This window comes from Dermacentor variabilis, chromosome 3 (genome assembly GCF_050947875.1).
Source record: "Dermacentor variabilis isolate Ectoservices chromosome 3, ASM5094787v1, whole genome shotgun sequence".
Classification (NCBI taxonomy): Eukaryota; Metazoa; Arthropoda; class Arachnida; order Ixodida; family Ixodidae; genus Dermacentor; species Dermacentor variabilis.
In genome coordinates this window covers 167,376,632-167,391,015 of record NC_134570.1, presented here as the reverse complement: position 1 = coordinate 167,391,015, position 14,384 = coordinate 167,376,632, and the positions used below count along the sequence as shown (strand labels likewise).

At 44.1% G+C, this 14,384-nt stretch overlaps 1 protein-coding gene across 1 annotated transcript in view; it reads right to left on the bottom strand.

The window, feature by feature from the left end:
- Window positions 1–14,384, bottom strand: part of LOC142576504 (chymotrypsinogen A-like) — a 49,545-nt gene that overhangs the window by 13,632 nt on the left and 21,529 nt on the right. The window contains exons 2-4 of the mRNA XM_075686659.1: window positions 13,622–13,823; window positions 12,116–12,242; window positions 11,035–11,170 (exon numbers count right to left, since the gene is read on the bottom strand). Coding sequence (XP_075542774.1) covers window positions 11,035–11,170; window positions 12,116–12,242; window positions 13,622–13,823 — 465 coding nt within the window. The remainder of the gene's footprint in view (window positions 1–11,034; window positions 11,171–12,115; window positions 12,243–13,621; window positions 13,824–14,384) is intronic.

The window sequence follows — 14,384 nt, the reverse complement described above, 5'->3', positions numbered from 1 at the left end:
ATGTTGTGCTTTATATTGCGTGCGTGACACCAAGGAATGTATGCTATTCTCGCTTCAATCGCTTAATGCTTTTTATCCCGTGAGGACGACGTCGCGACAAATCCCGACCAACTAGAAGCTAACAGCTTCGGTGTAAAAACAAGATGGCAATAAGCCAGCGCACTTAGGTCCCTTACTATTTCACTCTAGGATTGGCGTAATTTCTCAAGTGACTGATCAAGAAAAATTTCCAATTAGTCATGTAAGGTGTTGCGGCAGGAGATCGCACTCATCCGCACTTTATGGGAACCAGTCCTTTGCCTCCTGTTACTCGCAGGTAAATTGAGAGCAGGTTGGTTCCTGCTGGTAGCAAGTTGTTTCCTGAAAGCACTTCCTGTAGAAACATAATGCCACAGATAACGCAACATATTCCTTGCGTTATTATGTGACAAGAATGCATATGAAATGACTGTTTACGTTAGTACATTAAGCGTCCGGACATGCGGGTGTATTTTGAGAGAGCCAGGTCGTAAGACGGGGTGGGTCCCAGGCATGCAGGAAACGCTGGCTAAGAGCGGGCCCACGAGCTGGTGGGCGATAGAGGACTCAATTACCCGTGGGATCATCAGGATGTTCTACAGCAAGGCCCTAAAGAGGGACGGCGCTGCCTCTAAAAACGCCCCAGAGAAAACTTCATGGCTGCGATCCGTGATTCCGAAACCCTCTCCAAATAACGCTACCCCAAATGGCACCCACCATGGTTGCTCAGTGGCTATGGTGTTGGGCTGCTAAGCACGAGACGAGGTCGCGGGATGGAATCCCTGCCACGACGGCCGCATTTCGATGGGGGCGAAACGCAAAACACTCGTTTACTTAGATTCAGCTGCACGTTAAAGAACCCCAGGTGGTCAAAATTTCCTGAGTCCTCCATGATGGCGTGCTTCATAATCAGAAAGTGGTTTTGGCACGTAAAACTCCATAGTTTTACCCTGAAGGGCACGAGTGCTTCTAACGAATACAATCACAGAGTAAGCTGTTAAAGACAACATAATTCTTCTCAGATGTTTCTCTGCCTTTGCCACTGCCTTATGGCAGTGGCTAAGGCAGCGCCATCACCCAGACCGCCGCAATCCCACCGCAAATGAGACACTGCGTTCTTAAGCCAAATAGCTCTGTACGCTTAGACATGTGGATTCCTAGGTCAGCGCTGATAATGAATATAAAAATGCAATTGCTGAGGTGACGTTTTTTGGCAATACGCTACCAGTTCTATTACAACATAACCCTAGTGAATTTCAGAATGCTGTCCGTAGCAACACATGAAAAAAAAACATGTGTGCCATGAAAGCGGTGATACCGTTTATACAGAGGACTCCTCCGGGGTACTGAATGACGCATTCACCTCGTGCTTTTCACCCGCTACAACCACAACAGTTCCGGTCATTCATTGTTTTCGTTTTCATTTTATGGACTTTATTGTTGACGACCACTTGGGTTTCAAAGGTGATTATAAAACTTGAATATTTCCTCCTGTGCACGATCGGATAGCATTAATTCTAAGTTTTATGAAAAAGCATAATTCTCCCGGAGTTTTTTCGCAGTCCATGCAGTGTTACTCATTGCCGAACCACTGGAACGTGCCAAGGGTGGTTCCACTACATAAATCATGTAACAGCCTAGAGTCCAATGTCCTTAACTAGTGTCCCTCCTTGTAAGCTTCTAGAGCACGCCATCTACTGTAATCTTGTCTTGTTCCTGGAATACAGAGCCTTCCTTGCTGGCTTTAGGAAGTTTTTCTCGCGTGAAACACGAGTTTTATTCCTAATGTTCAAGCCCTTGATAAGAAATTGTGTTGACTGCATTTTTCTTGACTGCTAAAGCTTTGGACACCATTTCACATAACTTGCTCCTCGTCAAAGTAAGCAGTCTTAATACTGACCATTGCGTGCTTGGCAGGATAGAATGTTTCTCATCTCACCACTCACAATGTGTGCCTGCGAACGGCTTTGACTCGCCAACGGTTACTGTAACCTCTGGCGTGCCGCTCCTGTTTAGATCCACTCCTGTTTTTTACTAACATTAATGATTTGCCTGCTCGATTAACTCTTTTATGCGGCTTTTCGACTATTGCTGTTGTTTATATAGAGTAATTTCTAACAATAACGATGTCATTACACTTCAATGCGATCTTGATATAATTTCATTCTGGGGCCAAACATGCTAATAAAAGTTATCACTTCAAAATGCATGTTAACGAGGACAGCGGCATTCTGCTAACCCCAGGAACTATACTAATAACACGAATCTAAAATTATTGGATTCATAAAACTATCTCGAGATTAGTTTAACACGCAACCTCACATGGAACAAGCATGTTGACTTCACATTGAAAAATACTAACCGCACACTCAAGAAAGGCGCTGACAGATGGAATAGCACACTGTCGTATAATGTTTCTAAGCAGGGATAAGGTGCCTCAGAAAGGCTGGCCAACGTTTCCATCGGAGGACCTAGCTTCGTCCAATGCGGCCTCGTCATCCTCGGCGTGTTAGTTTTAAAGGGTTAGTTAGTGACGACACGTGCGGGTGTTGTCGCTGGCGGCTGGTTATAAAGGGAAAGACTCCAGAGGTAATCAGCGCTGTCGTCCGGCGTCTGTGAGCTTCGTTCCCAAGAAAAGGGGCTGGATTGGGCTCTAAGTGGTGTCGTCCCGGTGTCTGGTGTGTATGCGAAAAAGTGTCTGATATGCATTCGTCAGGAGAATTCTGAGAGGTCTTTGTGAAGCTTGAATTCATTTATTGTGTTGTTCGTGGGACAAAAGTTTAGGCCCTTGCTGTGTACGCCTATTTCTTTTTTACTTAATGTTTTTTGAAATATCTACAACATCGGAGTGGTTTAGTTTTGTGGAAGTTTCCTTCAAGTCTGGTACTTCTAAACTCGAGGTGCCTCTTGTCGGTGTTTGCTGGCTTTTTGGCTGGAAGGTTGTTTTTTAATTAAAGTTAGATTTTTTCCTTTGTTTTTGAATAAATTTTCTAGACTGTTTTTCGTCGTAATGTTCTAAATCTCTCTCATCTGGTGTCAGAGCTATGTTCCGAAGTCTGTGGCTAAAACTTTCGATTTGTTCTTCGCAGTGTTCCTTGAGGATATTCAAAAGTGAAAGGGACGCATTGTGCAATGTTGTTTGCCAGTTTGCATGATGTTGTGGTGGCAGTGTTCCTATAGCTGGTACAGCCTTCAGTGTTAGACCTTTAGGGATCATACTTTTCTCTGTGCAGATTGTGTAGGTTTTCAGATGGGAGGTGTAGCTTGCATATTTCTTGAGTTTTCTAGCCTGTAGGAGTTCGGTGCATCGTGGCAGTGAACAGTTATTGATTTGCGATGTCTGTCATTTATTTGTCTTTTTGCGGGTGGATTCGTGTGGGGTGTTTTTCTGTTTGACCGATTTATTACTGCATGCCTGGCTTAATTCGAGCTCGGTTTCTGTTTGACTTTGTGCGTGTGCGGGCAGGCGCGTGGCGGTTTGTGTGAATACCTCGGTGGTGGGTTTTCTGTTGTCTGTTGCAATTGTCTCTGTTTGCACAGCGATTGATGTCATTTTTGGTGTAGTGTGTGCCTTGTGGCTGTTTTCACCTTCCGCTGTCTGTGTTCCAACTGTTCTTGAGGTGACTGTTGCACATGTGCAGTGGCTTGTTCACATTCCACTGTCTGTGTTCCCTGTGTTCTTGAGGGGACTGTCGCAGTTGTGTTGTTCGCGGTAGCACGTAGAGTCCGTGGGGGTGGCATTCGAGGTGGATTTAAAGAGTGTTTTTCTGTACTTGTCCTTAATAAAGGATTTGATGTGTTGGGAAGCTAGCTTTATTCCACTGCGGTTTAAGTGGAAGCCGTCCCAAGCTAGGTGATCTTGCGGCGCTTCGTGTATTTCTGCGTGGTGCTTCGTATAAACATTCTTGGGGAAGCGTTCTAAGTTGAAAATTAATGAGTTGAGCTTAATAATCTTCTCATTGTGCTTCATGAGTGCGTTAGTTTGGTTGATTAGTGGGCGGTGTTTGTTTTGTAGGTGGGGAGCGACAGTCGTTACGGTTATATTTGCGTTTGGGCGAACGGCTTGAACAGTTCTTATTACGTCGTTCATTGACTTATCGTTTCCAAGGCGCTTTGTGTGCTGAGGTGGTTTGTGCCTACATTGATAATAAAGTGCGTGGTGTCAACTGGCGTATCACAACCTAGCAGGAGAATATCTGATGTTTTCACCCCACTCAGGTGTATTATGTATGCCGCGTGTAGGCCTGGTGAAATGTGTTCCTTCAGGTATCTGTACTGACTGTCTCCAAGGACTGCTACATGAGCAAAGGATAACAAGGGGCGCTTACCCTGTTCCGTCATCGCCAGCTGGCATGGAAGTCCAAAATCAAGAAAGGGGCTGACAGATGGAATTGCACACAGTGGTATAAAGTTTGTAAACAGGGATAAGTTGCCTCAGGAAGGCTGGCCAACATTTCGATAGGAGGACCTATCTTGGTGAAAGGGGGCCTTGTCATCCTCGGCATGTTAGTTTTAAAGCTTTCACTAGGCTGTCTGCGCCACCATTTTAAATGCATAACCATTTCTTTGTCTACCCAACGATGAAACCTGTCTGTCACGTAAGACGAATCGGGATAAAGAAAATGCCGTATAAAGGAACAGTTTAGATAAAGGCTTTGTTGAGAGATATGGTGTTGCTGAAATAAAATCTATCTCTAGAAGCTCATGTAGAGTCGACTTGGTGAGTTGTAGACGTCAAGAAAATACTGATTTTGCGAAAAATTAAAGCCGAGCACGCCACATCCCCGTTGCGTTTCAGTGGTCGCGAGATGCGCCTTCTGTTGGGACGGTCCTTCACCGACGAAAATGCCACCGATCTGTGAGGTCGCATGTACTTCACGTCGAGCAACACAGAGAGATAAGCAGTCGATGACTTGACAAGGATGATACGGAGTGATGAGGGATCATATTGGTCTAATCATGGTTGATAATGGTTCGACGACAATGGATAAGGTACTAAAGAGCGATAAGGGCTTATAATTGTCGGATCAATGCTAGTAATGCTCATAAGCACTGATAACAATTGATAATGATAATATCAGGTTTTATCATCATCATCATCAGCCTTATTACGCCCACTGCAGGGCAAAGGCCTCTCCCATACTTCTCCAACTACCCCGGTCATGTACTAATTGTGGCCATGTTGTCCCTGCAAACTTCTTAATCTCATCCGCCCACCTAACTTTCTGCCGCCCTCTGCTACGCTTCCTTTCCCTTGGAATCCATTCCGTAACTCTTAATGACCGTCGGTTATCTTCCCTCCTCATTACGTGTCCTGCCCATGTCCATTTCTTTTTCTTGATTTCAACTAAGATATCATTGACTCGCTCTTGTTCCTTCACCCAATCTGCTCTTTTTTACACTACCATTCTTCTTTCCATAGCTCGTTACGTTGTCCTCAATTTAAGTAGAACCCTTTTCGTAAGCCTCCAGGTTTCTGCCCCGTACGTGAGTACTGGTAAGACACAGCTGTTATAAACTTTTCTCTTGAGGGATAATGGCAACCTGCTGTTCATGATCTGAGAATGCCTGCCAAACGCACGCATTCTCAGATCGCAGATCTCAGAAACGCAAGTTTTATAAGAGCTACTAAGGATCGGATTTTGTTCGATAGGTCTAATAAGGACAGATAAGGGTTGATAAGAATCGGAACGAGTCAGATAAGGCTGATAGCAACCGATAAGGGTTTCTAAGCTTCAGATCTAGCCCGATAAAGTTGACAACGCCTGCTAAGGGTTGCTAAACTTTATAGTGGCCGAATCAAGCTTCATAACATTGACATAGGGTGCCACAGGGTGGCATAGATACAAGAAAGCGGCACAATGTTTACGCATAATTAGATAACTCCCTAAAGAGTTCCTCCGTGTATTTTTTCACCTGCTCCACCTCCTCCTAAACATACACTTTATAAACCTCTAGTTCGTCCTTACTGAAGTATGCATGCGCAATCTGGGATCCTCAAGACAAGTTACTGACACAGGCTCTAGAAACTATCCAAAATCGTGCTATTCGTTTTACCTTGGCTAATAATTATCGTTACTCGAGCATTTCAGCCATTCCCTCAGATCTTGGCTTGGCTTCTCCTCACAAATGCCTTAGGCTGTCTTTTACATATTTCCCACATTATTCCTAGTTTGAAACAGCCGTTATTTCACCCTCCATCATACATTTCAACACGTAATAATCGCGTGTTTGAATTAGGTGTTACAAAACATAGATTATGAAGTTTTACCTGCCAAAACTACTTTCTGATTATGAGGCATGCCACAGGGGGAGACTCCGGGAATTTGCACCAGCTGGGGCAATTTAACGTTCACGTAAATTTGCGTACACGGGTGATTTAGCATTGCGCCTCCATCAAAATGCGGCAGCTGTGGCCGGGGTTTGATCTCGCGACCTCGTGCTCAGCATCCCAATACCAGAGCCACAAACCAATGGCGGCGGTTTAAACTAGGTATTCCCTCATGTCGTACTAATCTTGTCCCGCCGCAGTGACGGAAACGAAAACAGCAGCAAACTGTGAATGACAAAAGTAGCGTTTTCTAGAGAAAACGTGCGCCCCCAAAAGCTAGTGACGTTCGAAGCACAACGATAGCGGCGAACACAGACGACCGTCGGAATTAGCGGGTCAAGCGCGTCGGTTTTTACGCAAGAGTTATCAAATATTCCAGATAATCGCTGGTTCCCGCGTGTCTTCCAGAAAGTACTACACAATTCGCGTCGCGCATGCGATCAGATTCCACAAGGTTCGCTGACAACAAACAGAACAAACAGCGGATCTAGCGATCGATAACATTCGTGAAACTTCCGGTATAAGCAGGCGCGTCCTGCGCTGAGCGAGAACATTGGAAAGACACTGAAACGCGGTCACCCGAGAAAGATAAATAAGTACAAGTGTTAATATGCAGTCTAATTCATTTTCGCCGCAAACAAGTAATACTTGTAATCCGTTCCTGCCTCCATTGCAGCCATCACCGATAACATCGAGTTCAAGAAAGCTGTCACTGGTTTGATTGTTAATAATTTTTTCTGTTCCGTCACACCTCTCTATAATGTCCTTGGTCGTTGAGAGCTTGCAAATAAATTAACAAACCTCGTGTGGGAATGCGAAGCCTTTCTAACATTCTGGGAAAAGTACGGGCCCAAGGAATGGACGTCGTTTGAGAGCTACTTCTCACCACGTAATAACGTCAGAGAGGCATTTACCTTACAAAGCAGCTTTGAGTGGAAAGTAAGCCGCACTACAGTCACTTGCATATAGTTTATATACCTGATATAAGAAGTATGTATAAACATACAGGTCATCCCAGCTAATTTGGACCAACATTTTGAAAAAACCTGTGCGTTTTGAGAGCAGTAATTGCGTGGATGTTGGCGTTTATCTAAACTTGCAGTACCATATTTTTGCTCGTCTTTTTTGAGTATTTAGCCGAAATGAATCACCTTTTTCAATGTAACTAGAAACGTTCAGGCGTCAATAGGAAAGTTGTGGATTTTCACAAATAATGGCCAACCCAGGTACATCCAGCAAAATAGACTTAGCGTGGCCCTTCTAATTCGGGAAAAAACGAAAGCCCGCAGAGTTTTAAAAAATGCCACGTCACAGCGCGCTCTGTGCGCCCGAATTCGCCGCGATTACAGGGCTCCCACGAGTGATTTGTAAAAATCATCTCCAGCGCCACGCCTTTCCTTCACTTACAAGAAAGGGCTTCAACCTTTGCTCGGCTCTGACATTACCGGAAGGGGCTGGAGACGGGGCTCCGAAAAAGCACTTCGTCAGCACCCGCTCGCACCTGTTGCAGAAAAACGCGCCGTCATCACCCACTCACTTCGATATGACGAGAAGAGCAATTTCTTTCAGCATTCAAGTGGATGCGGAATAGAAAAACACACAAAACATGCATCATACATTTGGAAGCTGTGTGAGACCATCATTTATTACAACGCCGCTTTTATTCCAAGCTGTGCCAGCGGCTCCATCCAAGTGAGCTCGACTATCTATTACTCTAGTGCCGCGCAACCATTTCAAATAATTTGTTTGCAGTGCCTAAAGCATGGCGCGTAGTCAAGCGAGCAGAAAGCGTCTAAACAATTTGTTGAAACAACTCGCCCTTTACCATAATGCAGTATTGGCACCTTTTCAGCACGTCCGATGTAGCTGCTTAGATGACGCAAGACGGTGTCTCGTTGCAAGCGTGAGCAATCTCTGCCTTCAGCGCTTCTGGTGTAGTTGCGGGTTTGCGGTACACTCGGTCTTTCACATGTTCCCACAAGAACAAGTCAAGGGGTGTCAAGTCCGTTGACCTTGCACGCCATGCCACTGGTCCACGCCGCCCGACCCAATGGCGTTTGAAGGCATCATCAAGCCAGAACAGCCTTGGGAGAGCGCCACGAGCGACAAGAGGAAAGCTACCAAGGTATACCGAAATTGGCAATGTGGAGGAAGACCTAGCGCGAACACAATTATGAGGAGTTACTTAACGCTGAAAAAAAAGAACAGGTAGCTTCAAGAAGACGCGGAACAGAAAAGGGACCTTTAGCAAAAGGGCTGAAGGAAACATTTTGGCCTTAATGACTGCAAAGCCTCATTCCAGCGTGCGTGATATGAGTGGTGAGGTTGGCTTTTTAAAGTCTTTAGTGTCAAGAGTTATTAGGAATGCTGAAATGTATCCGTATCACCTCCAACATCAAAAACTGCGAGAAAGAGATTTTCATTGGCAGCTTGATTTCTATAATTGGATCCTTGTGAACAGTGACGAAATACCGGATTTTATTGACAAAGTGCTCTGGACAGATGAGACAGCCTTCTCCAGAATTTATCAAGTCAACATCCATAATGCGCATTACTGGAGCGATAAGAGCATATGGTGGCGCGTATAGTGGCACAGATCAGACACCAGTACCAATAGTCATTCAATGTGTGGTGCGGTATCTTTGACGGAAGAACAATTGGGACCATACTTTTTACCACATTCTCACTGCTCAGCGGTACGTGAACGACATCTTGGAAGGCAGAGTCGAAGATTTTCACTATGATCTTCCTCTTTGCTTTTTAAAGCGAACTTGTTATCAGCCCGACGGCGCACCCATTCGCAATAGCAAGCCTTGCCCGAGCCTGGCTTGACGATGCCTTCAAACGCCATTGGGTCGGGCGGCATTGACCAGTGGCATGGCCTGCAAGGTCACCGGACTTGACACCTCTTGACTTCTTCTTGTGGGGTCATGCGAAAGACCGAGTGTACCGCAAACCCACAACTATACCAGCAGCGCTAAAGGCAGAGATTACTGACGCTTGCAACGAGATACCGTCTGGCGTCATCAAAAAAGCTACATGGGACGTGCTGAAAAGGTGCCAATGCTGCATTATGGCAGACGGCGACTTGTTTCAACACATTGTTTAGGCACACATCACAGTGAATAAATTTCTACAGCCATTATCCATGAAAAGAGCAATCTGCGTGAAACTTTTGTACGACGCAGAAAAGGCCCGTAAGTAATATGAAATTTCAAATTCGCTCCCGACAAGGAATGCACAGGAAGCTAAAAAACAACCTTCTGTGTCAGTTTACAATTCTTCTGTTTGTGACAACCAGCGTAATTCACACGACATTATCAAGCTTGTTATACTGCGTGTGTGCTTGTTGGGGTCTTGCTCCCAAATTCAAACTCATGAGCTCTTCATTTTTCCTCCGCATACTTTCTGCTAGCGTGATAGTGCAGTTATGGCCGCAGAAACGGGAGCCGTGCTGTATTTCAACTGCCGCCCGAACCCCCTCGCGTTTATCTCGGAACCAAGCACAACGCGAAGCTCTGTCGTGGGCAACACGAAAGGCGCGAAGCGAACGGCGTTTTTTACAAAGCACGGTTGAGAACGTTGTAATCGTGCTATATTGTAAACTCAGCGGGCTTTTGTTTTTCCCGAATAAAAAGGCCACGCTAAGTCTGTCTCGCTGGAAATGCCTGGGTTGGGCAATATTTATGAAGCTGCACAACATTCCTATTGACGCCTGAACGTTTCAAGCTATTTTTAAGAAGTTAATTATCTCGTTTAATTACTCAAAAAAGATGAGCAGAGAAATGGTACTGTAAGTTTAGATAAAATCTAACAACATCCACGCGACTTCTGTTCTGAAAAGCTCGTAGGTTTTTTTCAATTTGTTCAAGTTAGCTGGGACACCCTGTATATATATATATATATATATATATATATATATATACTAGAAGAAAACGAGTTAACCGAGGGTGCCGATTTTTATTAATTATATTATAAGAAGCCAGCAAAGACACCAAAGTCGACGTGGGGAAATTACTGTACTTACTAACTGAAATAAATAAATTATAAATTCATTCAACTGAAAGTGGATCAAAGAACAACTTGCCGCAGATGGTGATCGACACCATGTCTGCGCATTGCGCGTGCGATGCTCTACCAATTGAGCTACCGTGCCACCGTCTTGCCATTCACTTTCTGGGGTATTTATGTGTTACTACTTGAACTAACCCTCGGAGTTCAGCCAGCGCCACCACTCAAAAACCTTGGCGGCGGATGTGCAACATCCTTTCTGGTGCAGGTGTCACGAGTACAGGATCTTTTTTGGTGAAAGCAACTGGCCAATAAATCGACACGTGCTAGCTGAAGGCATCAATGTTGCCGGATTCAAGATCCTCTTTACGTAATGAACTAGAAGAAAGGGGGTGAAGGTAGCATGTGTGGGTTTATTGACCAGTTGCCTTCACCCAAAATGATTACGAAATCGTGAGGCCTGCGGCAAATTGCTTTTTATCCACGTTCAATTCCATTCATTTATAATTTCCTTATTTCAAGTAGTAAGTACAATTTCTCCTGTGTTGGCGTTTGTGTCTTTGTTGACTTCTTATGATATATATTATATATTGCCCATCAACCTTCATGCCGAACTGCAACTGGAAGTTAGTGATAACATTAAAACACCAAAAATAATAAACCTGACGACAAACCTTTGTACCGTCCCCAACCAGTCACGTAAGTGTCTGTGTTTTCAGGAAGCTCGTGCTTTGACTTGGGCAAGCACACTGGACCGATTGATTTAGTGAAGTTGACGGCTTCTTTCAGCGTGAGGATGGCAATGTCATTCTGAAAAATCACAAAATAAGAAAATGTGTTTAAGGAATGTGTATGTATGTATGTATATATATATATATATATATATAAGGAAAATGAAGGTGCCTTTCCCAGTTTTTGCATTTGTGCACACAAATGCGCAGACCACTTTCACATCCCTCAGAAGTACTGAGGAGCTTTCCGTCAAACAGCTATTGAACTCGCATTCCATTTCGGCATAAATTTCCGAAGGTCCGTCTTGTGCAAACGTTCCTGTTAATTTCATTTCGCATAAGGTTTTCACGCTTCATACGACCAGACCACTCAATGTCGACCTGTAATTCTATGTTACGGATATAGGAATACACTTTACTACCTGTATTGAATCATGCAGCTTATTTAGTTTGTCTGCACCTATAACAAAATTAAGGAACAGGGTTCGAATGCGCATCAACAAACACTATTTGCATAGTGAAAAACTACTAGTGGCAGCAATGAAAGCGAAAAGCACTAGGGAAGCAAGTTGGAATCAACGTTTTGTTGCTGTTGTGTTTATCAGACTCTTATAGCAGCAAACATCTTAAACGACGAAGAACAGGGCACCTAGCCAGCGATACATGCCATTTGATATGGCGATGTCAATATTGCGTGAATAAGCCTGATGTCATCTTCTATAGCTCCGGTGCAAAGAAGCCTTTTCTGAGTGCAATCTCTTGCGGCTGCGGTATGATTTCATTGAGATATTCAGTGATGCAGTCTTGTCTGCAGAACTTTTATCTTTCTTCCTTCAACTTTCGTAATCTTTATATTTGCAGTTTTTCCACTTCAGTTAACTGTGTAGAGAAAGCCCATTAGGTCTTCGCTTTCGTATTCTAAGTCTCCTCTTTAGTAGTTCCTAGAAAATAATACACTTTAAACATATCACCTTTAAGGAAAATATCATGCCACTTCCTTTCTACAACAATATCCTTCACTTACCATGTGGGGTGCCTTATATCCTTTGTGAAAGCATATTTCGGCCACTGCTAGAGACTTTGTGCCAGCTTCTATGTTACTGCGGTCGTGGATGCCGAGATGGACTAGTAACATCTTAGATGTCTTTTTTCTGCAAAATACGTTCATGAGCACGGCAATCGATGATTCAGATCCTTTCCACAAATTTTATAGCGCGCAAGAAGCACTATAAGTTGTGATTGTATTAGCATAGTTCCAACACCCCGGCACTAATTGGTAGGCCCATTCCTACAACATAAGCATCACCAACATGCGCGGTCGTTTGAAAATTTGTACCTGAGAACAATACTATAGCCCCTGGCGTCATATTTATCGCCAAGTGATATTGGCCAGTAATGTAATGCTACCTCGTTCACTTTTCGTTGACATAACCTGCACAACTCCATTTCTTTGTCTGAATCCCAACAGCAATATCGGCTATGCCCGTTTACTCTCTCTTCCGCACCAGTGCCTGTCTTTGTCTCAGTGTTACGCCTAACATTCTTCGTGCCAACGCTGCCTTTCGTTGCGCCGACTTCAACTTCGTCTGCAGCTTTTTTTCTAAACCTGCAAGTTGCTGTTTCATCATGTAAGTACGGGTAGATTGCTACGATATCCTATTTTTAAAGAATAGCGCCAAACTACGGGTCATTAGCTAAAGTTTACCGTACACACTTGCGCCCGTTTTTATTAATCTGCAGATTTGCTTCTCATGGGGGGGGGGGGGGTGCGCACTCGGCAACTAAATCACCTATCGGTAAACGTACCCTTTGAGAGATTTCAGGGGCTGACTGTTAATAGCGAATTATCGTTCGCTTGCCAGGCTATTGAAAGTTATCGATGTTGTTCACCACATTATTCGTCAAAGGTATTACTACGCTGCCTCACACATTGGCTTTCGCTCTTGGATTGCACTAACGAGTCCTTGAAGCTAATGCCGGATATACCAGCACTTTGGTTGACCGCATACAATGGGAATACGCAAAATTATTTTCAACCGGTTCAATACAAGAGGTTGCAGATGTTCAATTCATCGTCTCGGCACCTGCGCACCGTGATGCAGGCATATATTTTTCAAACTCTGAAAAACGCTTCGAGCTGGAAGGTTTCAGTCTCTAAGACACAATTATTGCAACTTCTCTCAGCGTTTTTTTATGAGTTGTATAGTCCTTTTTATTGTACTATCGTTTCGCTTAGTGTACAAAATGTATTCTCTTCATCTAGTGAGCAATGTTTTGCACTTATAGCGTCCCGGTCTACAAAACAATCACATGTACAAAAACAGAACGCATTGATGACAATTAAATGTACATTTTCCTCGTGAGGAACGCGGCCATGAATAATTCTTCGGAAATATACGAAGCATTTCATACTTCACCCCTGCTTCCAAAAGGTAGGCCTGCTGTGCCCTTTCTTTCTTTGCATGTAGCCACTAGGCGTATTCAGGTATGAGGTATTTTTTATTGGGGCACCTAATGGCTGAATACTTACATGAGACAGTGAGCAGCAGTGACAACGTGTCTGTCCGAGATGAGTGCGCCAGAACATATGTGTTTGGAGAAGACTTCATTTGTAAAAATACCAGCGTGCCAAGGCCAACTTCCTGGCACGGCCTCGCTTCCACCAAAGATGCGATCATCTTCGTCCAGCAGAGGCGGTACGGGCGTCTGGCCACAGTTTTCGCCGTCGGTGCCTGAGTTTGACATAGGCGATATGAAAGAATAATCATGTGGTCTCACCTACAGTGCTTCCCACAATAACTAGCACAAGATAACCTCAATGCAGAAGCCCTATGTATATTGAGTGGTACTGTTGGCATTTGTGTACATTTGCATTCACGAGCATTTCTTTATTTGTTTTTATCAACGAACTCGCCGTTGCGGTTGCCCTAATATAAACTATTTAAAGTTTGTAGTGTTCACTACGTACATATAGAAAAATTACATTATATAGTGGAGTTTTAACTGGCCAAAAGACGATATGAGTATTAGGCACACCCTAGTGGAGGACTTCGGATTAATTTTCACCATGCGGGATTGTTTAACTTGCACTCAGAGTATCCACGGTATATGGACCTCTTTTTCCATTTCACCTCCATTGAAATGTGACCGCCGCAGCCGCAATTCAATCCCGCACCCACGGGCTTAGCAGCCAACGCCGAAGCTACTACGCCACTACGGCAAGTGTACATGCTTATAAAGTCCTACCTTTGTTATATGGGGCTCTTGGGGTTCCTAGAATATTGCCCAAAAAT